We start from the raw sequence: 26,335 nt of genomic DNA, 5'->3' as shown, positions 1-26,335 counted from the left end.
TTTCTCTCCCACTTCCACCACCGCCCTCCCCCATGCAGCTACAAGTTTTCCATCTCCTTTTTTGGTGAAAAAATCTGAATCAGAGGCAGGGAGGAGGACATTTCACCAATGCCGACAGGAGAGTGTATCTGGTGGTGGTGGTGTGTGTGTGTGTGTGTGTGTGTGTGTGTGTGTGTGTTCTTTCAAGGCAATGAAACAAGTTGACTCAGCATAAACAGGAGCACATGTATACCCATTCAGGGTCATACTCACAGATGCTTACCCTCCTTTAACATATTTCCCTCTCAAACAAATATCTAAAAACTACAAGCATGCTCACTTTTAATTCTCTCATTACAAATGCATACTTTCTCTGACAATTTCTCACACACTTTTGTGCCCTTTCCTTGTAGAATTACACAAACACTAATCTTTCCTAGAAAGGTCTTTTAAAGACTCAAAAGGGGTTTTCTCTGGCTTAGACTGTAAAGTCAACAGAAAGCCATGCGGCCTGAAACTGCTGTTAGATTTTTCACAATGAGCACAAAAAACACAGTTTAAAATGCTCAGAAAAGGTCAGTGACAATTTGTTTAATAAAGCTTCAAAAATATAAGAAACAACTCAGACACATCAGTCATCAACTGATTTACAGTAAGTTCATATGATTATCATCTGGATGGCAGGTTTTATCTTTAAAATGTAAATTTGCCAACTCTGACTTACCAGCATCAAAGCTAAAAATGAGCAAATTCTGGTTATTTTTTAATACATTTTTCACATACATGATTCAAACTAGTAATAAAAGATGAAACACTAACAGCTTTAACGGCAAAAAAAAAAAATTACTGAGACAAACCATGATAGGTAAAGACATGCATGTTTTTCCAATGCACAAATTTATTCACTTTTTCAGCTTCTTTTCGGATTATAAACACTGACTTTTAGCACACTGACCATAAAGAGATACATCATGACAGCTGAAAAAAAAAAAAAGAGGAATAAGACTAAACTTAAGTCAAATAAGTGTCATTGCAAAGTTAAACAAAAGCAGATACATGACAAAAAAAAGTGGTCTGTGTGTTGTGCTGTGTCTTTGACTTGTGGTTTTATGTGCACATTACATTGTATATATATATATAAAAACATGTTCCCCAAAGTGCAAATGAAAAGTACTGATGACCAAAAACTAACATCAGTAAGACTTTTTTTTTTTTTTTTTTTTTTTTTTTTTACTAACTTTCACTTTAACATTATAATTTATGAAAATTGGTCTAATTTCGCCACTTTTTACAAAAGTGTCACACCTCCTTCTATACCACTATATATACAGTAACTTGTCAAAGATGCATTAAGTAGGCCATATTGTAGAAAGATGAATGACATCTAATGAAAAGCAACATTCAAAATGCATAAAACTGCAGTTATAAGAGCATTAAAACAGTAACTCCACCATACATTTTAAAACAAGACTGTAAGGTTTATATAGGATACTGTGTCAGTGTTCTTTGTCTTCTCCTCAGACCCTGACTTTTACCTGAATTGACTTTTAATGAAAAAACAAGAAAGAAAAAAATCTTTGGCAAAGTCACAAGCGTTCTGTGCTTCTTTGCTTTAACAGTACATAACAAATAGATATTGTTAATAAGGCACTCTATAAAAATATTAATTAACTTTGGAGTTCAGGAAGAAGTTTTTATGGTGAATCATGGGAACAATGCAGCATCAACAGGACTTTGCATAGTACTGCAGCTCAAATATAAAACTCTTGCACAGACAGGACCACTGAGGTGATGTCTTTTTAGAAAAATGATGTGAAGCATAGTTTGTTAACCTGCATTAGCCTCCTTGGTTAATGACCTGGGGTATCAAAAAGAGTGAGCCAAAAGAAAGATTAGCCTCTGGTAAATGACTACTCTATAGGTTGTTGTGGCATTCACGGCACAGGATCCTGTCACCTTCGGGGAAAAAGCCAGCTCCTACAAGTGAGACGGAGCACTGGGAGCAGGTGAAACATGGCTGATGCCACTGTCGTTCTTCAAATGAGATGTACTTTCCTCCTCCAAAACCTGGTCCAAAACAATACGAATGAAAAGAGAGTGTTAAGCTTGAGAGTACATTGACTTAATATGAACTCATAAATTTAAATATAAATTTAGTTAAAAACCATATCTGCTGCACAAAATAAACTGGAGAAAACCACAAACACACATTCCTAAAGTATCCCCTTTTTGTCTCGTAATGCTCCAAATTACAAAGCATAATCTCAATTCTAATTGAAAGCTGAAATATGCAACATAAGTTATTAATAGATACGGCAGGTCAGTAGGGGTTTATTTAATTTTTTGGTAGTAAACACCTTGTTAAGGTTAGAACATACACTACCAGTCAACATTTCGGACACACTTTCTCATTAGATTCAGTGGAAAAGTGTGTCCAAACTTTTGACTGGTAGCGTATATGGTTATATATGGTTAAACTGTCTATATAGTGTATATATGGTATATATTAAACAGTCAGTCATTTTGGTCTGTCATTAAAACTAGGGATGTGAATCTAACAACAATTCACAATTCAGCTTGACTCCGATTTTTGGGGTGACGATTCGATTCAGAATCGATTCACACAGACTTTTGATTCATTATCATTACACTGAAGTAACAAAAGGTGCTAACGGTACCCGTTATGCACAGAAAGATGAGGCATCGCCTTTTCCAAATTAAACTAAATGGTGGACATGTGATAGAACACATTCAGAGATCCTTACAACAGGTCTGAATTTAGTGATGTAATCTTGCCTGTGATTGGTTTGCTGCAGGCCTCGCATTTCTTGGCATACAGGCTGCCAAAGCACTTCAGGCAATACGGGCTATCGTCTCTGGAGGTGAAGTGTTGACCCGCCAGCTGCGTCTTACAGCTGGTGCACACAAAACACTCCTTATGCCATGGTTCATCCCGATAAGTCACACCACCTTTAGCCAGAGCCTAAAGAGAAGAAAAGCCATTTTGAGATGTTTGTTTAGCCCCACTGTAACATTATTCAACTTTTCTAATGTTTGCACAACATGAACATTTTTTATCATTTGATTATTTGACAAATGCACTAACCTTTTTACAGCGTGTGCACCGTGGCGCAAACTTTTCCTCGTAGCAGGGCACGCAGTAGTGCTCATCTTTGTCAGGAATAAAGGACTTCGAGCCAATTGGCTGTTCACAGCTATGACATATGAAGCAGCCCTCGTGCCATGTAGACCCTGCATACTCCAACTTTCTGGTTCCTAGAGAGGCAGAGGCATAGAGCAATGATAGGAGGTGGAAAAAGGATGATGGAAAATATAATACTCACAGCTCCTAATGGGATTGTTAAAACCATTTTAGTATTTTGGGGATTTTTTTTTTTATTGAACTAGGAAATAAAACACTTGAATAGCATGAAGGCATATAAAATTCATTTTGTTTCACTAAGATTTATTTTATTTAGATATTAATACCATAAGCTCCACACTTCTGTCCAACTGTTGGAAACTGGTAGCAGACTTTTAAGAAAAGGCCATTTTCCCCTATGTGGTGCTAACCGCTCTGTCTTTTGCCCTTTAGCTGTTGAGTTTATTATACTGGCAGGTTTATTATACAGTAATGCAGTAGCTTGTACGGGGGCCAATTTTTTTTTTGTAGATTGCTTATATGTTTTACTGCTTTGGATATGTGTGATGCACTATGTCCTGATCTATAGTACACGCCCCAAGCAAAAACTTATAATTATATTCTGAAAGAATTTAATGTGCCTTAGGATGGACATTATTAGCAGTTATGTATACACAGTTGACAGCAGTAAAAGTGAACAAGGTGCAATGTAAAATGGAGCACTTTTTTTTTTTTTTTTTTTTTTTTTAAAAGGGAAAGGGGAGGTGCACATTCACAAGCATTCCGACAAGTTTAAAGAGCTTCGGTGAGGTGCCAGCAAATCCGCAGATTTGTGTTCAGAGCGTAGCATTTGTGCAAAGTATTTTGTTTTATGCCTAATCAGAAATGAGTTCAAATCATTCACTCTTTAAGTATCTCAATCTTCACATTGAAGATATTGTATTTATATTTGGAAGTAAACCTTGCATGTTTTTTTAAGCTACTTAAATGCCAATTTTATAAGTCCCATCTATTTCTTTTAACGAATGTCCGAGAAACATACTTGTCTGCATTGAACAGTGATGGAAACATAACTGCAGTCTTTGTCAAAGGGTTTTCCAGCAGGGTAAAAAGAGGGAACAAGAGCAGCATTGTCTGCAACAGCACAACAATTGAACATCTGGCTGACCTTTCCTGACAATGAGGCCATTTTAGCGGCGTTATCAGAACAATCGTGTTAACAAAAACTGCTTCTGGAAAAAAATGTTTACATGGCTTTAGTGTGAAGTTACTTTTCTGTTCATGTCAGCAGCATAAATAACTGAGCTGTGGATCCAGATATTAGATAAACAAAAGTGTGTTTGTGATTTTAGGTTTGGATCTCTATATTCTTTTAATTTGAAATGTAAGCGTTCAAAGGTTTTTATGAGTTTATCTCCTGATGACACAATGACATTTGACATAAAGCCCATGTGATTTTGGCTTTAACATCTAGACTAAACATTCCCTTTTTGCTTGAGCATAATGTGCTGGCACAAATGTGTGATCTTGACATAAAGAGCTGGATAAATAAAAGCGGAACTTGTGCTCTTCCTGGTGTCACTATGAGGGTTGTTGAAGCCGATGTAGGGGTGCTGAATAACTGATTTGCTTATCTCTTGTTATCATCAGTTCTGCTGGCAGGCTGCCAGGCCAGGGGATTTATCTTACAGAAAACAAGTCAAGCAGAGGAGCAATTACTCAGTCACATTCACCCCTGGCTGATACCCAACTGAGGACCCTTGCTTTCACTTTTTTTTTTTTTTTTTTTTTTTAAGATTTCTCTTCTTTGTCTTTCTGCTTAATTTATTACTTTTATTTCTTTATTAATTCCTGCTTCCTATGTTTGCCTCTTCATCATTTTCCAAAATCATTTGCCTATTATCATGTGAATTTGAATGCCATGTGTCAATGAAAATGAAGAACAATGAGGCTAAGGTTTCGAGTGTGAAAGCTAGCAGTGTGTCAACCACTAGCATACATAGTTTATACAAGATACTAGTAACAACCTCGCTCTTAGTCTATTCAGTTAAAATCATTTCTGTAATCCGGGATTATGATCTAAATTCTTTTAAAAGTCATGCCAGAACTCTACTCCTCTACCACGCTCTGTAGGACGATTCTGCAAACACAAAAAGCTTTAATTGGATTAAAAACTGCACCTCAGGCCACAAAATAAGCAGACACTATTTTGCAATTCATGTGCATCAAAATGTCTGTGCACAAACAATGTTGCAGTAATAAATTTATTAGTTATTTACCTGGCATAACAATCTTGTCACAAGCTACACATTTGGAGGAGAATTCATTACAGTAGCAGTCATTGCAGAGCAGTGCATCATCCTGGCTGGTGAACGGCTCATCTGCCAGTGAGCGATCGCAGCGAAAACAGCGGAAGCAGTGCTCGTGGTAATGCCTGTCCTCATAGAAGAGCTCCTGGCAGCAGAACAAGAAGACAGGAACTCATTTTATACAGTTGTAGATGTTGCACAGAGATGAAGTGACATTACCTTCGACGAGCTTACCCAAAAACATTTCTAAACTACAGAAGGCAATGAATGAGTAACAGGAAGACTCACTATCAAAATATTCCTGTTTACAGCAGGACAGTTGGATCAGTCGGGGTCAAACTGACACGTGCATGTCTACATACACAGTGAACAGTAAGTGCTGCAACACACACTTATGTGTTTGCTTCTGTTTAACAAAAAAGTCTTACAAGCACAGCAGTGATTTAAATGCCTTCAGGGCATTCAGTCAAGAAATTCACCACATGTGAAAGTCTTGATAACTTACTGCCTTGTTTACACAAACATGCTACCAAGCTTTGCAGCACGCCGTGCTCTTCAAACTCCAGAAAGAAGCACGTGTTGGTTTTACATGAGCCACTTATGCTAGTGCTTTCCATTAAGGGATGATTGAATTTTAACTTGATTGTGGTGAAGAAGGAGACATTCCCTCATCCTGCTCTTTTACAATCTTAGGCAAAATTAGTCTGTTGGCTTATGTGGACTTAAAGGAAATTGTCTGCATAATTGCAAGTTAAATTAGCCTTTACAGGGTCTTGCCACAGAAAATATATAGAACACACCTCATTTACGATGAATTATACATCATTAATATAACATAACTTCTGTTTTAGCTATTCAAAACCACATCAAAAGAATATAAAATGGCTTAAGACTAAAAACATTCTTTGACATACTTGATGTTTATCATTGTTTAATATGATAACAGGTGTGGACACACTTATATATGTGGGATCATAATTCTGTGACATTTTTGAATGTGTTATTTTATTACATTAAATATTCACACAAAGCTACATATGATCATGTCAAAATGGATGGCTTACCCTTGCATCATGACCAATCAGCTCTTTGCATTCATCACATGTGTTTGAGAACAAGTTGTCGTAACAGGGGATGCAGTAGGGACTGTTGTCTGACTGGATGTATTTGCGGCCATACAGAGATTCTTTGCAATTATCACAGTCGAATCGGTCAGCCATTGTTATTTTTCTGCAACACAGAGAAAAAGCACTCAGGTCAGCGTTGTTTTAAGAAGTTGATGTAAAAAAAAAAAAACTTTTATGACAACAGGAGATAAGCACAAAAGGAGAGAGGAGAGGACAACTGGGTGTGGAAATAAATAAAGCAGCCTTGCAAAATGATTCATGAGTCACCTATTCTGTCATGGCAGTTTGACAAAACTATAGACTTATACTGGCAATATTTATGTTGCAAATACTTTGGCTTGGATCAGCGATGGAGCGGAGCTCAAGCAAAACACTCAGCACATGTGTGAGCACGCAGAAGCAGAAACACAAACGGTAACAGGAGTGACAGAAACGCAGGATAGGTTTTACTGTTGTGATGAAAGTGTGCTCAATGTCACGATCTTTCAGTGATTAACAAAACGTTTTTCTCAAATTGTCAATACATTACATTGGAAGCCAAACTTCCAATGTAATGTCACATGGTAGTCATGTGGCTGAGTATTGGGAGCCACATTCACATTGTGTTACAGCTATCAGTTAAGGCCAAATTTGCAGAAACAAAATTGCACATTTGGGCCAAATTTAGGCAAAGCATGTTTGCTATTTTCTTTCCACATGAAATGAACACATTGTATGCACCTTTGAATATTTAAGTGGCAATAATTTTTTGTGATTATAGCATATATCACAGATACCTTGTGATGCATTTGAAAGTATAAGCGTGTGTGTGTGTGTGTGTATAAAGTGCAGAGAACTGGCTTGCTTTCAGGATAAAGATGCCCATATAGGGTTTATGTGCAAATGCAGGGGGTGTTCAGTCAACATGGGACATGGTTTCCACTGTGCTAAAAGCCCACTGATCATGAAAGAGCACACCAGCAAAATAACAAAATGATATGACTGCAAAAATATCAGGTTATCAAAGCATTACAGCATGGCTGGAGAACAGCCTAGTGATAAGTAATACAGTCTGGCAGTATGCACAGCTGGCTGTTCATTCCCACCACCCACTAACAATAATCATCACTGATACAAGAAATCAATCAAACTTCAAGTTGGTTCTGCATGTGAAGAAAAAGTCACACACACACACACCACCACAAAAAAAGTGTACTCAATGAAAAGGAACAATGTATGCAAAATAAAAAAACAACATGCAATTTATCATTAGAAACAAACAAAAAGTAAAATACATTAATCACAGATTCTCAAGTTTCAGCTGTCTCACTGCAGGGCAATACAAAAACTCTTTTATAAGACAGGGGAAGAAAGTCAAGGTCCACCAGACTTGACTTGCGCACATATAACTCAGTGACAGGTTCTCTGTTAAAACGGTGCTTTGCCAGAAGCACTGACACTTTGTCACTGCCTTCAGTGACCTGAAAAATATAAATGATAAAAGTTGTAAATTCTTGACAACGCTGTGGCTAAATGTTTACAGTACTGTAGCCCACATTACAATCTTTATTTAAGGACTGAAAGAAAAAAAAAAAGCAGCTGTTGTTGATCTGAACAGTTAAAAGTTCAACTAACACGTCTGTTTAACATCAATATTTATATATTAGTTTAGACCATTCATCAGAAATCCCCAGTTCACATAAGTGTACATGTTGCATCAACAAAGAACAGAGATAAAAAAGGGGCACAGTGACCTTACAGTAACTGTCAGCAGTGCCAGGTAAGTTTGTACACAATGTGCTGTCTTTGCCTGTCAGGTAATAGAACGAGATGAGGCATGACTCAGAAAGCCTGGAAGCCAGCGCCATGACGTCTGCTCTCAGCATCATTTCCAAAGCAAATCAGACCGATACAGCATTTATTATCCTCTATCAAATATATATGTATCATCAACATTGAGCACCAGAAAGCCTGTAAAAGGGGTTATTGAAACTTTCTAAATATGTTGAAATGTATAGCTGGATCTGAGATGCATCACGCTGAAAACACCGTGCAGCTTCAACAGGGTTCGCTGTGTTGTTTGTTTAAGCAAGAAGCAGCAAATTGGTTTGGATCAAGTAACCAGAAAGAAAAAGTCCAAGACACACACATATATGAATTACTTTAGAAATAAAAGGAAATGCTTGTTTTCACCCCCAGATCTTGTAGCATTTCAATTTCAGTGACTCACTTCAAATATCACTGTTTGGCCGGCCAAAGCAAAGCCTGTAATGAACTTCTGATGGCACAAAGTCTCACAGAGAGGGGCATGACGTCAGTGTACTGACCCCTGAGGGGATGGAATAAGATGTGAATGGAGAATTTACTGACCCCCCCCCACCCAAAAAAATGTACAAGAGAAGAGAAGAGAAGAGAAGAGAAGAGAAGACAGAAATCTTTAGTTCTTACATTGTTGTGCATGTTTGCTTCTCAGCAGAGGTCTATCCCCTTCATGTTCAGTACCCAGTGACTAAGAACTGTACTCTGGGTTAATAATGTTCCCAAATACCGGAGCTCTGACTGAATTCAGCCCTCTGGGACAAAAAGAGTGGGCCTTTCAAGGAAACCACCACAACAACCACACAGAACAATGCTGCACAAATATTGTACTGAGTTTTTTTATTTTAGTACAGCTGCCCAACATCGGAATCACTCCTTAATACTGGAAACAGGGAATTACATTCTATTTTCATTAATATGTTAGACTCAATTGCCACAGACAAACATAATCAGGATAGTTTCACAACATGATTATTTAAGTCTAACTGATATGATGATGTTCTTCATTTACTTACTTATTAGCTAATTAAATGATATTGTTCATCCTTTCCTACATGGGGGATTATTTTATAGGATTTTTTTTTTTAGTTAGGATAGGATTTGTGACATTTGACATATAATGGCGACATATAAAGGTCAGCGAGGGAACCGTGAACTTTTGACTTGATAATGTGTAAAACTGGCTACGGATATACAAACATTAACTTTACAGGATTTCCATTAACTCAAACATTTTCTGTCCCAGCACAAAGACTCCAAAAACTGACTGGAGAATCAACATATATGAACACTGCAAACAGGTCTCAAGACTTCTCACCTACTTTCACACATCCAGATGCAAGATAGAGAATAGGAATGCCAAGGCTACATTCTGCTAGTCATCACAACAGCCCCTGACTGGCATAAGGAGGTCAGACTCAGGGCCAACCACAAGACAACACACAGCAGCCGACCAATGCAAGCAAGCTGACTGTAAAGCTGTTGCTGGGAAACATAGTCATGGTTAGTTACTGAATGGCAAGCAGATACCCAGTCTGGTTCATTCCCACAGACAGGGCTTGTTAAGCTCCAGCCCAAACTTTGCTCTGCTTAATTCCACATGAACAATTTGAACAGCTCTTTGGGAGCAAATCTATCAGCTCCCTTTTTGTCTTGCCCCTTAACAAAATATGCCTGTAAAATACCTGTTTTGCTAACTCTAGACAAAGCACCTGACATCATGTTACATAAACCGAGCGAAAGATCATCATGACCGCAGAAGTAGATAGCGGTGTAATGCATGAGAGCTACTGCACATCATAAGCAAAGACATTTCTGAGTAATTTAAAGAACATTCCTGAGATCAAATAATCCAGACAACTCCGGTAAACAAACATGTTTTTAGAGTCTGCCAAAAAATTCAAACTACAAACTATGCAATGTAATTTAACCCTCTGATGCATGAATTATTAGAAAATACATTTTTTTTAACATCCAATATTTTACTCCTACAGACATTAACAGACACTTTCCTTTGTGCTTTTATTTAGTATTTGTTTTATTTATTCTGTAGAAACATTTCTAAAATAATATACTGTCATACTCATATAATAGAAATATTCTATAAAAATGGTCTTTTTTTATCACTGAGGTAAAGTTGGCAATTATATGTACATGTATATATTAAATTTTATACCACATTTATTTTTTTCATCATCAGTGAGTGGCAGTGCATTGGGTGACTCTCCTAATGTCCACTGAAGTGGCAAAAATGCAAATATACATTCTCATTTATGAATATACTAGAAAACAGCCTTTAAATAGGTGGCCACTGTAGTAGACACAATAAATTAAAGGGTTAAGCTCGAGTAAAATATGAAAACTATCAATAATTGGAATATTAGATTCCCCCAATCTAATATTAGGATAGGCTCTGGCTTCCCCGCAACCCTGTACTGAAATAGCCTGTATGTAAAATGAATGAATCCAAGAATGAATGAATATTAGATTTGGAAAAAAGTAAATGGATAAAAAAAAAAACATTAACAGTAAATAGAATAAATAATCTTGTTTAAAATACTGGAATGTCAAAGAAATGCTCTTTAGGACATGTCCTGTAAAGACGGGAAACTAGTTGACAAAAACCAAAAACAAATCCCAAACATAAAACTAAACAAAAGCTGAAACCGTTATACGGTAGGTCTGTGAGCATTACAGATGAAGCCATTCCAGCACATAACTACTGTATCTGCTAGGTTAGTTTCATAGGTCTATCATGACTCATGTGCTTTTTACTGGATGTAGATACTCTAGCAAGTGTGGGTTTTACTGTTCACAGTAAATCCTGATTTACTTTACAAAGTAGCCACTCTAGCACCTTTAACCGTCAGGATCCTTTGGCAGCAAACTGACTCACAAACCAGAGGAAGGAGCGTGTTGATGCAATGGCTCGCCTTCAAGTGCATGTTTCCTTTTTTAAACGACTCAGACTAAGCCAAAAAGAGAAAAAGAAGAAGACCATTATATTTAAGGGAAAATGCACACTTTAGTAAGATCTTGAATTTATGACAAGCCTTAAATCAAATTAGAGCAAACCAGCAGCATTTGGATAAACACATACAATCACATTGTGTCCTGTCTGGTTCCTGGACATCTTCCAGACATAGTAAAGCTGCTGGCTTTGAAACGGGGGTGGAAAAAGTGAGACAGCGGACACATATGCTATTGTGGAGACTAGCTAACCACCACGAACGAATCACATCAAAGTGACTGATTATTTGGATAGAAATAATTAGAAGTGGTAAGGGATAAAAAAGTCAACAATAAAAAAAAATTAAAAAAAAAAAAAAGCAAAAATTGAACATTAAGAGCATAAATTTGTTTAACACCGGGTGAGCTTCTTTCTGGATCAGTTACATGAAAGTTCGTAATCAAAACGACACGCTGAGCCAATGAATCTTATCACAGGAAAAAGAGGAAATTACTCATGAAGGAAAGATAATGCTCCAGCATTCTCTACAGACACATGCGCTTATTTAAACAAACTTTCAAGGGCTGATTTATAATATAATATAAAATAAAAAAATAAAAAAATAGTTGAGAAACCAAATTTGCTTTCATAAATGTAACAAAGATACTCTACAACAATACATTCACCCAGTTTAGATCATCTTCAGACTGTTTAGTGTAGATGTGACACTGATTCTAAGCCAGAAAACCAAAATTATAACCATGGTCATAACACATAAAGACTTTGAGAAATCTGCAGTCATGAGATGGGGTTTGCATCAGCCACTGTTGAGAAGCTATTGTTAAATAAACCAGAAGATCGAGTATGCATGTTGTAATTTTTGAAAAACTAGGACCACCCAAAATCTTAGTATAAACTGCACAACCAGAGAGGGTTTTGAACAGCATTAAAGAATGAGGGTAAGTGGATGGTGGTTGTTTTAAGCCCACCTGAGACTGCTCCACTGTGGGAGCCTAGGTCAGACTTGACGACAGAGTACAGGCTGCAGGACCAGACACTGGAAAGGTAACCTGTTATTGTCCCTGAGCATTTAAACACTGCCTGGTGTGGAGTGGGAGGTGATTAACGGGTCTAATCAAAGCCAACAGCATAAACATAGAATGAGGAAAATGACTACCTGCAGGAGAAAATGTCACCATGCTCTTTGTAATTTGTCCCCTCCTGGCAACCTTTAACAATCATGTTAGCGTGGGGATATGATTTGATGTCTTTCAATATTAGCCTTGATTTAGTGTGTGTTTGGTGTGCACTGCAGCATCAGAGGAAAGCTACATGTGGAAATAAGTCGGTTTGGGTGAATTTACCTCCAACCTTATAGACTCATTTATCAAAAGGCCTGGTTGCTGAGGTTGAAACGAGCACAAAGACAAACTAAAGCCAGGCACATATTGTGTTGACATCTATTTAGCTGTTCTTAAAACATAAATTTGTCACAATGTGACAGCTTCTTGGCAAACGTAGACCCGAGGACGTGCTAGCGTGGAGGATTCCGTTGTGCAAAACTTTCTGAAATAAAGTTAAACTATAAATGCAATCGTCACATATCATCCGTCTTTTTCCATAAGCCTGTACCCATCCCAACGTTCCACAATTCTCCACCAACACCAAACAATAACATTGCAATTACTGTAAATCATACAGTACTGACCCAACCACCACGAGGGAAAGTTAGGAACCAAAATGACTTGGAATTACTTTCTATATCATCATGAGCGGATGACCAAAAGACTACATTGTTGGCCTACATTTGTCCTCCTTTGAAGAAGAAAAAAACCCAAAAAACACTGCCATACATTACTGCTTCACATCTGGTTTGCATTGGGGAAACTATGCAGTTAACTCCTGTGTGCCAGTGGAGGTTTTAGAGTCACTGCCTTGAGAATGCAAGAAGCGTCTTTTTTTCTCCTTCCTGTGTGATGGTATTGGCTGGTGAATGTTTAGATGGCAGAGGGGGAAACTGGAGAGAGAGTGAGAAAAGAGAAAGCAAATCTTCAAGAAGAAAGAAAAAACTTGACAGTTTGCTCGCTGATCTTTGGACACACTTAGAGGCAGCAAAACAGTGTGGTGGGAGGAGATGAAGGTAAAGAATGCAGCAACAATAGAATTGAGATAATGTCTGATAAACAACAAAAATATTCAAAATTTTGCTGAAAGATCACAGAATTTTTTTTCCTTTCAGTTTTCTTGAACAAAATAATTGTTTCAAGGGACCCTGCTATTCCAAAAGTTTCCCGTGGCAGATTTGTGTGATTTGTAGTCACTGTCCTACTGCCTTCAGATCCTCCCTGTCATCCTAACCCTGTGATCCAAAGGATAGGGAATCCCTTTGAAATCTGAAGCCTTCACTTTTTAGTGCAGCACCATTTTAATTTGAACACCTGCTTTGTTTTTCTAAGACCTGCATACTTTTTGCGATAAATGCACATACTTGGGGTGAAAAAAAGCTGCTTTATTTAATGTCAGAGTTAGTTGACACAGCCCAGTCTCCATTCAGATGTCAGCTGAATGAGAAGTATGCTTAGTGAGCTCAGAGTACTTCCATTTGCAAGCTGGGTGATTCAGTTATTGGTTTGCAACCCCCAGGAGAGGATGTTGTGCTCATAGGAGCTGTCTGCCAATGCGGAAAAGAAAGCCATTCTGATGCAATACCTTCAGTGGCGAAACAGAAATATACTTTTTGTCTGCTTTTGCTCCTTTACTTAGTGGCCAGGCAGACTCAGCAAATGTCTTTCAAGTCAACTGTTCCGACAAGCAAAGCCAACTTCTCTGAACTGTCAGAGCTATAAGATTTAGGGACAGATTTGGTCAAATCCCACTGTTAACACATCAAAGGATTTGAGGCACATTCATGAGAGACATATTGGAACTTAAATCTGGGAACAGCGCAGTTTGACGATGTTTTGTCCTTTCTGTTTAAATGACGAAGAAATAAACCTTGTACAGATTGTTGTTCCTCTAACATTCCTACCATCTTTGTCGGTCTAGTTGCGTGTGGTGGACTACCATCTTTAAGAAAAAAATTCAAGCAGTACATGCAAAATGAATAAACTAAACCGAGACTGTGCCCACTTTATGACATATTTGAGCCTATCTCTGATAAAAATTGGCAATACATATTTCCTAGCCTGTCATCATAATCAGCATGCAAGAGCTTGTGCCTTATTGTGCATAATAAGCATAAGAAACCAGTAAACAAGTTCACATAGGTTTGGACGGGTGGTAAAGGGATAAGTTATGGGACTTTTGTTGCAAGGAGATCTGAGTTTTACACTTATTCTACAAGCTAGGTTCACCTTGGCATTGCATTGTTTTTAGCGTTATTTGTGTCCCCGATTGCATTTCTTTTTTTTCTTTTTTTTTTTAAACAGGCTTTACTCCAGCTCTATGAATGCCTTATCTTGGTCATTATTTTCAACTTGAAGCAAACTTAGACACTTAGAGTCTTTTAGAAAAAAGTTTGTACTGTTTAAATGAATATTTCAAATATATGTTTGAAGAGCTCAACTGTTGGAGCAGGTACCCCATGAACAGATGTTGTTTAACACAACTAGTTCAAGTCCGAGTCCTGACCTGCAACACTCAACCTTTCTACTTTTCTTTCTGTCTTTTTTCTTGTCAAGTAACTTTAAGAGAAATACCACAAGTTAAAAAAAATCCTTATAACAATACCTTTAATCACCTTCTGTCTGAGATGGCTGCATGTAAAAATGCTGGACAATTGTTTTGCACAACTCACAAAACAAGTAGCTGTGCAAATGCTTTCCATTGTGTCATCATAAGTAAAGAAAGAAAAGAAAAGCTCAGAATCGGTGTGTTTTATTGGGTAAAATTACACTCTTTAGAGTGAAATTGAGGGTTTATAACTCTGTAGACCTTGTAAAAACCTATGTAAATGTAGTGGATCCATTAACCCTTAAAGAATCTCTACCCTTAAAACATCCCGGTACCTTAAGATGCAATTATGCATGTAGAAGAAGAGATTGTAACTGGAAGGAAACAAAAAAAGCTCATATTCAGTTTTTATCAAAATAATCTTGGTCATTTTTACTATGTGATTTACTGTTATGTCTTTCTGCATGCTTGATAAACAAATCCATTAAGGCAAGATGGTCCAGTAAGCATAATAATAACAGCACAGACGTTTGGATTTGACCTCTAGCTGAGGATGAGCTTTATGGCTGTTAGTCATAGGCTACATACTAAGCACCAAGCATTGGTGTAAACCATATGACACAAAATAGCTCCCACAGACTCCTGGTCATTCCCAGGTAGTCTTTAATGTTGCTGAGTCAACTAACTAGAGGACATCAAGGAACCGACCTAAACTTTCACAAGCTGCACACTCAGCAATATAAGCACGCTGCACTTGTGTAATACACAGCCACAACTGCAAGCAATTATTTATAAGTCCTTCAGACTCGTGGCTGCAGTGATGGCACCTGACCCTGAGGTTAATGCCTAGACACAACGGCTTTATTTTTTCCTAGTGTAAACATCCATCCCAACATTCCAAGACATGAATATTCATTGTGTTATTATTTGTAGTAGGTAGATGTTTCCATTAAGCGTGAATGAGGGCTTTGACAGGTATTACTTAGTATAAACATCCTATACAAAATGTAAACAACCCCACCTTCTTGACAAAAGTTATATAAATCATATTCTACAGCCACAATACTCATCTTTCCCCCTCTTTGACTCTGTAACCCTAAGAAGACACGTTCATATCTAAAAAAGCATGACGTTGGCTCAGAAAATTGAAGGGGGATCTGCCAAGTGTGAGTTGGCTGCGATGAATATCTTAGAAGTCATTTCCAGTATATGTGGTCGTTTTTTCCTTTTACTAATGCATCGCCATGGCAGCAAGTAAACAGTGCCCTCATTCCCCTGGACTAAAAACCTTTGGCGGTGACATCTAGCTCTTGTTTCATCCTGTACAGCTGAGGGCACAACCCAGCGTTTTATTATGGACACTGTGGCAATGTGAAAACTGAGGTCTTAAGTCCCAAGAAAATTGTTTAACTATCAGAGCTTGCTGTGAAAAACATGTCTCAATCTCAGGGATTTCTTTTTGGCGTTCTTAACCGTTTCTTTAACCATATGGGCTGTTACACAAATAATGGAAAGCAGATCAAACTTGCTTAAAATAAATGTGAAAATTCAACAAGTCAAACCACAAAACCCTACAGCACAAAACCAAAAGATCCAAAAATAGATGCGTAAATGTGGCTTGAACTCTGAAACATCCCTCAGCTCTATTTTCCTGCCATAAAAAAAGGAAATATGTTCTTCTTTTACTCTGGCTTTTGGTCTAAGAACCAAATGCAGGTCCATTTCCTGCTGGGCAATGACCCCTTCCACCAGCATGGGGTTGATAAAGTCCAAGACAGAATGCACTCACAATGTTCTTCCTGTTACCCCAAACACAGTCATCTCTGGGTCTTCTCAGCAACTCAGTCACACACATTTACAAACATACAGTCACAATGAAAAATGGGTATATAATATCTAAACACACAGAGTCCTGCAGAAAGACAGCCACCCACACGCCTGCAGGTGGTTGCAGAAGCTGTCATACATCCACAGTTTAAATGCATCCTCACACACACAAGCATGTGGAGCTGAGGGTAGGTAGAGGGATCAAACAAAAAATAAACACAGCACCCAAACTGAGGGGCTTGAGGAATTTGTGCATAAAAAGCATACACATGGAGCAGCTGAATACACACACCCGCAGTTTGTTTGAGTCTCTTTGTGGGGACTTCCTGTTGAGTGTAATTACCTCTTATAGTCCTGATCCCTAGCCTTTCTGTTCGCATAAATGAAACTGATAAGATCAAACAATCTGATGGATTTAGGAAATGAGTTTCAAACAAAGTGGGAAGATCTTGGTAATAACAATCAAAACAGTGAGTGGATGATGAATTTATGCTCAACATGGGATTGACCATTATAAAGCCACCCTCCTTTGTCTTGAACATCCCTTGTCTCACAGAATGTGAAAGCCTTACTTATTCAAACAAAGGGTGATAAAAATCAGTTCCATTCATGCTATATGGGAGATGCTGTGACATTCTTTGGTCCTGCATTCTTATGCAGAAGAGCTACCGTGCAGGAACAGAGCTAATGTGACCCAATATTATAATCCAGAAAGAGACCATATTCTTTTCCTCACTGTCACTCTCCCTGTTTGCTTTGACCTTCAAGCACATTAATGAAGAGGGTGTCTGATGTCTTGCAAGCACCGTTTTATTCTGTGGGAACAAAACACTGATGGTAAAAAAAATCAGGACGTGTATATGCGAGTGATCACTAGTGGAGGTTAGTGACCTAAAAGTTTATCCCTCTCGCCATACTGCCAGGAGACTGTCTCAGCTCTGAAATGCAGCAAGCAGCCTGTAAGGGTGCAATGAGCTCACTTCAAAGGGTGTCCATAAATCATGCTGCCGTCCATGCAGGACTGCCTCCACCTTCGGCTTCCCAAGTACCCTTGTCACAATCCCAGTTGTCCTCTTCTTCCTTCTATACCCCTTCGTATTATTAGTTCTTGTTTGCAATTTGTGTTTTGAGCTTTTGCATCAATCCACAGAGCTAGGATGGGATAGGTAGGAGAATTAAATTGTGCAGTGACCCACCAGTGAGCATGGCATGTTAAAGCAGTGGTAAGAGAAGAACAGGGGAGTGGAGAAGTGATATAAACATGCGCTGATTTAAAACCGATTACAATGGTATCCATAAAACACTACTCCTTTGATAAACAATAGAGCTAAGTCAATTTATCTGAGGTTTATTTAGATCTCCAGAAGAGCTTCAAGTTCAGAGATCCTATAGCTAGTTTCATGACTTTGCCAGAGAACTGCAATCCGTCAGGTCCTTATCTCAGAGTGTCACATGCTGGGATCTTTTTATCATGCACCCATGCAAAACACCATTCATCTTCCCAGCCTAATTTATTATCAGTGATAAAATGCAAAGTCCCGGCAGTTGTTAAATAGAGACAACGTGAAAACAGATGCTTTGGTAAACACTGATAGCGCAGCTGAATTATGTTGCTTCCCAATACAGACCTGTCTATCTCTTGCAAATCTATTAAACACAACTCTTGTCTGACCTCATTCTGTTTTGTTTTTTTTATATATATCCTCTTTCCTATATAGGAGAATTCTTGGCTTAAAAGGATTTGGGAACAACGCAGAACACAAAACAGACACAAACAAAGTAAAAAGCTTGCTGAACCAGTTCTCATCATGGCAAAATAGACTCTTCATCCCTCACAAAATGTGTAAATTTATGCCTTGCACATGTAAATCCAGGATCCAGTTGCATAAGTACAAGATTTTTTAAAGCTTTATAGATCACAACACTGTGCAGAGGAGCTGTAATATGCCAATAACTGATCATCACACATGACATCTCATGCTAGAGGACACAATTCACTCAGTTTCTTTTTTTTTTCAGCAAGCATTAAAACTTAAACAGTTTCCACTCACCAGTGTTGAGAAAGCGGGATGAGGGATGGGGGATTTTAAGGGGGGTTGAATACTTCCACAATGAAGTCATGGTGCTTGTGTCATTAGCCCTCTGCAATGCTTTGCTCACCGTCTGGCCTGCATTTTACCCATTGATCTAATTTCCATTGCCAGTACTGGATGTGGTCCTAACTAAAGCTCAAGGCTTAAGCCCATTGAAACACTGATAGAAACACTAACATATGACACATGAGATGAAAAGATGTAAAGAACTAGGCTTATGAGAGAATCAAAATAAACAGATAAACAGTTTTGTTGGTTTTTAAAAATGTGAAAAATGTACGAATGTGTGCCCTCATCAGGTGATAGTTTTAATTCATATTCAGCATTAAAGGTGTAGCGATTTGAATGATAATTTCCAGGATAGATAATAATTGCAATCAAATATATTATATTCAAACCTGAGGCATCATTTTGATATGAGCAAGCAGGTATATGTTTGAACGGCTTAAGATTTGGTCTGCATTTTTATTGTCACAGTGTCAAACACCATCAAATCTGGGGAAAATTTTCTAATTTCTTTTATGAATAGAAATCGTTTCTATGTGTATTTACCTAATTTGCTTAATACATACTTCTACATTTCTATATCTATTTGTTCTATAAGTTTTTATAGGTTGTACATATGAGAGCACAAACATACCATAAAAGCCTTATAGAAGAATAATACCATTCAGAGGTCAGCAACAAAGAAGAAAGTGAAGGACTTGGTGGTCCTTGTTAGTGGTTGTAGTTGCTTTGACAGGTGTTTAAAGGTCTTGTCTGAAGACATTTTGAGAAATGGAGGATAATATGTATTACCTAATGCAGGAGCAGCCTCGTGGATCAACTTCGTCAGCAAAGATCGTCTAAGACACAAAAGAAGAAGAAATATGGCGTTACTTTCCCCAGATAGAAATGTGGTCTTTGTCACTGATTTTATCGCCAACAGGTGATATAGCCTAGAAACAGAGCAGGGAAGTGAAGTTAGATGGAGTTGCAGCACTTTCACCATGGGGTAAATGTGCAAAGATGTTTGTCTTGGTGTTGGGTCCTGGCAACCTGTAAATGTTGTATCCCGTCTCTCCCCTGGTGGTAGTCAGGATATGCTCGAGCACCTCCTAGAACCCTGAACAGGCTGAAACAGGTATGGCAAATGGATGAATGTTGCTAAATAAATTGAAGTTGATATCTCAAACTTCATCAAAGCTGGCAATTTTTTTACTTTAATAGTTAATGTCTATTTCTATAGCATCTGGATCACAGAGGTATGTTTGCATTCTCACTTAGCAGATGCCAATTCAGTTAACTGACACTTTTGCAGGTGGTGTGGCTGAATCCCTAAGAAACATCCACTTCATTAGTAACAGAACACAAACACTAAATGCTAAAATAAATACATGATAAATGCTATGATTAAAGTGTGATTTCATGCAACAAACTCATGTCCTGGAGCACTTGTATGGACGGAAATTGCAAAAGGTGAACAAGAAATGACAGCAGAAGCTTTAAAGGAGTCACCATGCTCTGCCTCTTGTATACAGTTGCCATGATAGTTGTATGTGCAATTTTTTTTTCACATTAATACAAAGCAAGGTTGAGAGATGATTGGACCAATTGACCAATTACCAATTGGACCTGCATTTGCCCTTGACTACATGCTTCTACAGCAGCATCCTGAAAGCCTAGCAGACATTAAGAGTGTGCTTGAGCCACTTATCTTCATCTCATTCTCTTGCTCTCTCTTCATTTTAACTGAAGAAGCCACAAAATCCCTCCTTAGGAAAGTGATAGCAATTCCTGTTGTGCATCTTCTCTAGGAGGAGCTGACATCCTTTTATAGCCACACAGAGACACTTTCTGCCATTTAAGGCTCCTTTAGGCACTGCATGATGGACGCTAAACATCTAATGAAGGTGACAGAACACAGGGAGGCAAAGGAGGCCAACAACATCCTGTCCATTTCCTATTTCTATTCAATGAATCTCTGACAGCTTTGAAAAATAATGCCAAAGTGTGCCCAAGCAGTGCCAAGTGCACTCTCCTTTGTGTATCTGGAAGTCACACGACTGTCATATATTACACAGTTAAGTAAAAGACATAAATCCACACCACACTGTATCTAGCTCTGGCTTGTCTCAGCCTGTCTCCACTGTGGAGAGACTATTGTCTTTGCCACAGAAAGGAAAGAAAGAGGCTGAGACCCAGCATGCAAGTGTGCAAGCTTGTAAATACTCGTGAGCAAAAGCCATAAAAGACAGAAGATGGAGAGAGATGGAGCAAGACATTCTGGGTAAGAAGTCAAATTCTTGATCACTTGCTAGTTTCATCATGCAGAGCAGGCATTTTACAGTGTTTACTTTCAGAGAAGGGAATGCTCTCTCTAACAGCTGCACTTCAAATAAACACAGTTGTATTTATCACAGACAAGCTGATACACTTCTAATCTCAACATGTAACAGCTCTTCATACAGTCCAATAAGTCAGTGGTACATTCCTGGAAGACCACTGTGCAACACAGAATTCATTAATACATATTAGAATAAAAATGTAAACACACAAAACACCCAAACTCTCATGGCTGTACTTCCTGTGTTGTAATGTTGTGGTGTGAGTTCATTCCTTGCAGATGTGGAATCCAGCTCTATTAAGTATTTTAGAAACAATCAACACCAATGCAGTTGGCATTGTGTCAAAGTGCAGTTACAAGCCATATAAAGACACAACAACCACAGCAGCAGGAGGTGAAGGTGGGGATACAGAGGTGGAATGGTGGAGTAAATGCTGCATGTTTACAAAGCCAAGGTTTAACTACTGCCACTACATTGGCTATAACAGCAGAGTACTGTGAGCATGCTGCTGTAGATAAAAACTCTTAACGGCCCGCTCCCTGAATGAGTTGCTGCATATCGAAATGTGGCATTTTGCGCTTCAGGCACTGCTACCATGTTTGATGCCTGCTGTGCACCACTGCATTGTTAAGCACTGCTTGCCACATGCTTTTATATGACTGCCCAATTAAATCAGTATACAAGAACAGAGTGGGAAAGATGACGGCATTGCTGCCTCTACAGAAACAAAACCATTTGGTCAGATTCATATGGCTGATGGCTTGGAAATTGTGGATTTACTAATATTTTAGCTAAATTTAATTACAAGTCCCAATGCAAATATACAATAGTCAGCAGGGGTGGATGTAAAACTTCCATGTGTGCTATTCATTTCTTTACTAAGCCTGCAATAAGTAAAGCACAGTAATTTAATTGTGATATACGCCTGACAGAAGCCATAATAATTATAGGTTAGTGGACCACAGATTCCTTCTATAGCAATATAATCTGGAGGAAGATTTTACTTGTATCCAACGCATAAATATGTGGTGTCACATTACAAAGTGCAAACGTTGAGTCTTTACATTGTCATTTCTCTCAGCGGAGCGGATACAAATAAGGATGGAATAAGATCTCATTACATCGAGTTCAGGAGGAACTCGCCTCACTCCATTCTTTTTCTTAGATGCCTTCATTAACCATAGGTTATCCTATGATAGAACCACTGACCAAGCATAAGCATTACCGTTGTGAATTTACCATACAAAGTGGATTTCCAATTGTGCAAAACCGCTGCAATTTCTTTGCGTCTTTAAATTTGATCGTCCACCTCGGTTCTCCTTTTACTGTTTCTTGGCTTAACATGTGACATTTATCCACAGTGTGGAAACTGACTATTTTCCCAGGATAAGATCTTGTATGGGTGCCAGCTTATTGAGCAAATAATGACATTATGCAATGCTAAAGAAATGTGTGCACTTGTTGACAAAATGTGTCCAACCCAGAAGAGAGGCAGTGACGGCGAATACAGACAAAATTAGTCTGGAATTGTGTTCCAAGGAGCAAAACGAGACATGTTATAAGGACATGATGTAGGAGTTAACCATTGCAAGTCTGCACTGCATTCCTTTCATCAGGTCTTACTCATTTATACGCGTCATAAGACTTTGTTACCTCTCCTGTTCCCTTAAGGTTAGGTTGCAGGAAAACAGTCATACGTGACTCACACATTTCCTAAAAACTAGACAGAATTTGATGATGCAGCAGTGAATTGACAGGCTTTCAGGACCCAAATAACATCTGTTGCATGGGAAAAGTTTCAATGGAAACACTCATAAGACTGAAACATATTCCATGAATTCACTTGGCAGCACATATAACAGATAGACATGATAACATGGAATGAATAGTGAGAGGTGAAGTGAGACAAACCACAGCCTCATTCTTTCATGACATGTAATTAGTCTGGATTAAACTGGGTAGTTGTGCGCTATCTGCAGTTCTGTGCTCACAATTTGGTATTTCCTCTAAAACAGCATTTCATTTGAGTGTAGCAGGTAAGTGCTGGTATAGACCTGTAATTGTATCCCCAAAGAAACATAATTACCCCATTAGCAGAGAGCCAGTTCCCTTTCACACTCTTTAGTTGCTATATAAGAGTTTATGCTCTCTTCACATGAAATCAGACATGGACTAAAGATTGTAGGAAAGAAGAAGAAAGAGAGGTGGCAACTGAAGTAAGACTGGATTGTAAGGTGGAGGAGGGGGAGGGGGGGGCCCTAGCTGAAGAGATCAAGTTTCAGACGTTTACCAACAAAGGAAGTCTTGCGACCCTCACAATAACACCACGGCACCTGGTGATCCCCACACAGGAAACCTGAGGTCATTTCCCCCCTTTCAGGGAATGCGGACACACTACCACTGCCAGCCACGCGCCCCCACATCCTACCAACTAGAGCGCTGACTATCATAGCAACTTACAAAAAAAACGTGTCGTGTCTGTGTGTAAAATTTGCAGCATGCCTCATCTAACTAAACCTGAACTAAATCTAAGCAGCAGCTCAGTCAGAGCTCAAACTTGACAAACTGAGAAACCTTTTGAGAACAGCCTTCTTGATTTTCTGGGACAAAGCAATCCCACAAAAATAAACTGTGCCCAGTGCCCTCTGAAACGGCACAAAGGAGAGGACAGCTGCAAAATGTCAAAAGGGTTCTACTTCAACACAAATCTATATTCTGCTCCCCAACCACCTGCAAACACTTGACCGCCAATTCCTCCGTCATTATCGTTGGCCTGGTTTCAAGCAGTGCCAACACATAAAACCAGCCACAACCAGAACAAGTCATTTAGCTGCAGTTCAGAACTGGCCGGGGTCCAACCACCACGCGGGGCTAACCTTTGGAAAACACTGAGACCTCCGAAGAATGTGACCATGGTCAATGAAACAGCAAGGGAGGGAGGAAAATGAAGAAAAAAAAGTGAACAAATACATTATACAGCCTGTGGGTCCTGTCAAAGCAAACTTCTCAGATGCTAAATGAGACAGAGTGACCGCCTTTAAGCTGCTATGACATTATTTCTGCTTCTTACCCTCACAGAGAATTTGAAGAAAAAAAAATTTAAATGTCATTGGTGAGTGCACAGCAGGATTCCTCAGAGACCAAACCTCTTCAGGGTCTGCAGCAACACACAGAAAAGTAATGTGGAAGAATCATTTCAGCATTGCGGACAGCTGGGCTTATTGTCACCAAACCCAAATATACATTTACTTTTTCAAGAATTTCTGCAGACTTTGATATGAAATTGGTGAATAAAATATCCAAGTTTTCTCATTTAAAAGCTATTATAGCTTTTCAGTTACAGCTCATCATAATTCCTATTAAATGTTTTTTTTAAATTCATTTTGTCCATTTTTCCAGTTCATCAAGAGACCTAATAATTAAAGAGCTTTCCAGGTGATAGAAGAAATAGATATTTAAATCAACTCTATCAAGATATTCAACATTTATTTATTCATTATTCCATCCCAACCCAAAGCTTTGTTGTGTTGTTGAGTCCATTGCGTTTCATTTACTATTTTTTAGCTACAGCTTGAAAAAATTTGCATCAGAAACCGTTGATATCTTTGCTGTACTGGTCACAGATGCATACAGGTAACATTAGGTACAAAATGGTGTTCAGGTGAAGAACATTTAGCATCCAGAGAAATACAATATAGCAACAAATTGAAGTTGACAACATCACTTATGTTGTTTTCTTCCTGTTAGATCTTTAACAGGTCACATTTACATGAGAAAAAAATCAATTGATCATGGTTATGAATCTGTTTTATATCAGAATTCTGTTTCTTCTTTCCCTAAGAGACCAAAAGCTCAATTACAGTAGGGGTAAAGAAGTCAAGGAATAATTTTACTTAGGTAGGTAAAGTCTACCAAACTGGACAAACTGAAAAGAAGCAGCTTCCTCATCCTTTATGTGCCAAACCTTCCCATTTAACAACCCTGAAAACCTTGCCCTCCCACCATGCCCACTGCACCCACATGATGCATTAGGTGCGCAAAACAGTCATCAGGATGATGACAATGTGTACTACGATGTACCACTGTACGGTCAGCCGTGCTTTAGGAGCTGTAGTACAGACACACCCATCGCAGGCACACACTGACATATCCCACTTCCTTCTGAAGAGACAAGTTTAGCCTGAGGGACGTTGCTCTGTGAAGCTTTCATGCACTGCTCAGCTGGGAGCTTCTGTGATACAACAGTTGCTCCTTAATCCTTCCTCCACACAGTTCAGTAGGTCAGAAAGCTAACAGAGTCTATTCCTCTACTGAGGGGATGTTGTTTTATGTCTAATTTGCAAAAATATACAGAAAAACACAGAGGGACAGAAGCACAAGTCAGAGGTGACTTTATTAACTAACGAACAGAAGAGAGGAGACACTTGTCCGGAAATGACATCTTAACTTGTCTCATGTTTCTTTCCTTCTTTTTTTTTTTTTTTAGGCTTATCTCCTGGATCTTCTTGAGTATTTCTACTGTGTCATAAAATCATGCCCAGGCCGGCTTGCATCTTTCCACATGGGATTTTTTTTTTACACCACAGTTGAAACTCGCTACATGAAAAGCTCTGAGTTAGAATGATATGAAGGTGTTATGGGGCCCATCACCTGTTCAACCACTTCCACAATGAACTAACAATGAAACTGGATTCTTTTAAATCCTTTGATATTGCTATCTGTTCCATTAATATATGAAAACAAAACAATATGGTGTTATTCTTCAGTGATAAAAGTTATTGTTATTTATTATTAGTTTTTTTTTTCCACACTTCTGCCTTCATGTTGCAGCTAAAACACCATGAACATCTTAAAACAAGTAATTTTTTCCGGATGATTTGGTCTCTCTGAACCTTAAGAGGAAACATTTATGTATGAACAAATAAATTGTTAACCTTAAGATGTATTTCACAAGAAAAAAAAAAAAAAAGTCTCACCAGGAGAAACGCCTGGAGTCTGGACGCACCTTCCCAACGTGACAGCAGGAACCAGTCTGCCTCCCTCTGATCAGGACTGGGATCAGGTCTCAGGTCGCTCCCTCGACGGCTCTACAGCAGGAAAACTTTCTGAGTC

At 38.5% G+C, this 26,335-nt stretch overlaps 1 protein-coding gene across 1 annotated transcript; it reads right to left on the bottom strand.

Moving 5' to 3' along the window:
- Nucleotides 1-667: 667 nt before the first annotated feature.
- Nucleotides 668-26,335, bottom strand: fhl3a (four and a half LIM domains 3a). Its single transcript, XM_079240993.1, has 7 exons — nucleotides 26,200-26,335; nucleotides 19,695-19,741; nucleotides 6,495-6,660; nucleotides 5,401-5,575; nucleotides 3,086-3,255; nucleotides 2,776-2,962; nucleotides 668-2,046 (listed from the first exon to the last, which is right to left on the bottom strand). Exons 3-7 carry the CDS (start codon nucleotides 6,648-6,650, stop codon nucleotides 1,895-1,897), a joined length of 840 nt encoding a protein of 279 aa, XP_079097119.1. The 5' UTR covers nucleotides 6,651-6,660; nucleotides 19,695-19,741; nucleotides 26,200-26,335; the 3' UTR covers nucleotides 668-1,894.

This window comes from Telmatherina bonti, assembly GCF_933228915.1.
Source record: "Telmatherina bonti genome assembly, chromosome: 5".
Classification (NCBI taxonomy): Eukaryota; Metazoa; Chordata; class Actinopteri; order Atheriniformes; family Telmatherinidae; genus Telmatherina; species Telmatherina bonti.
Note: the sequence above shows the minus strand (reverse complement) of the source record. Positions and strands in the feature narration are given on the sequence as shown.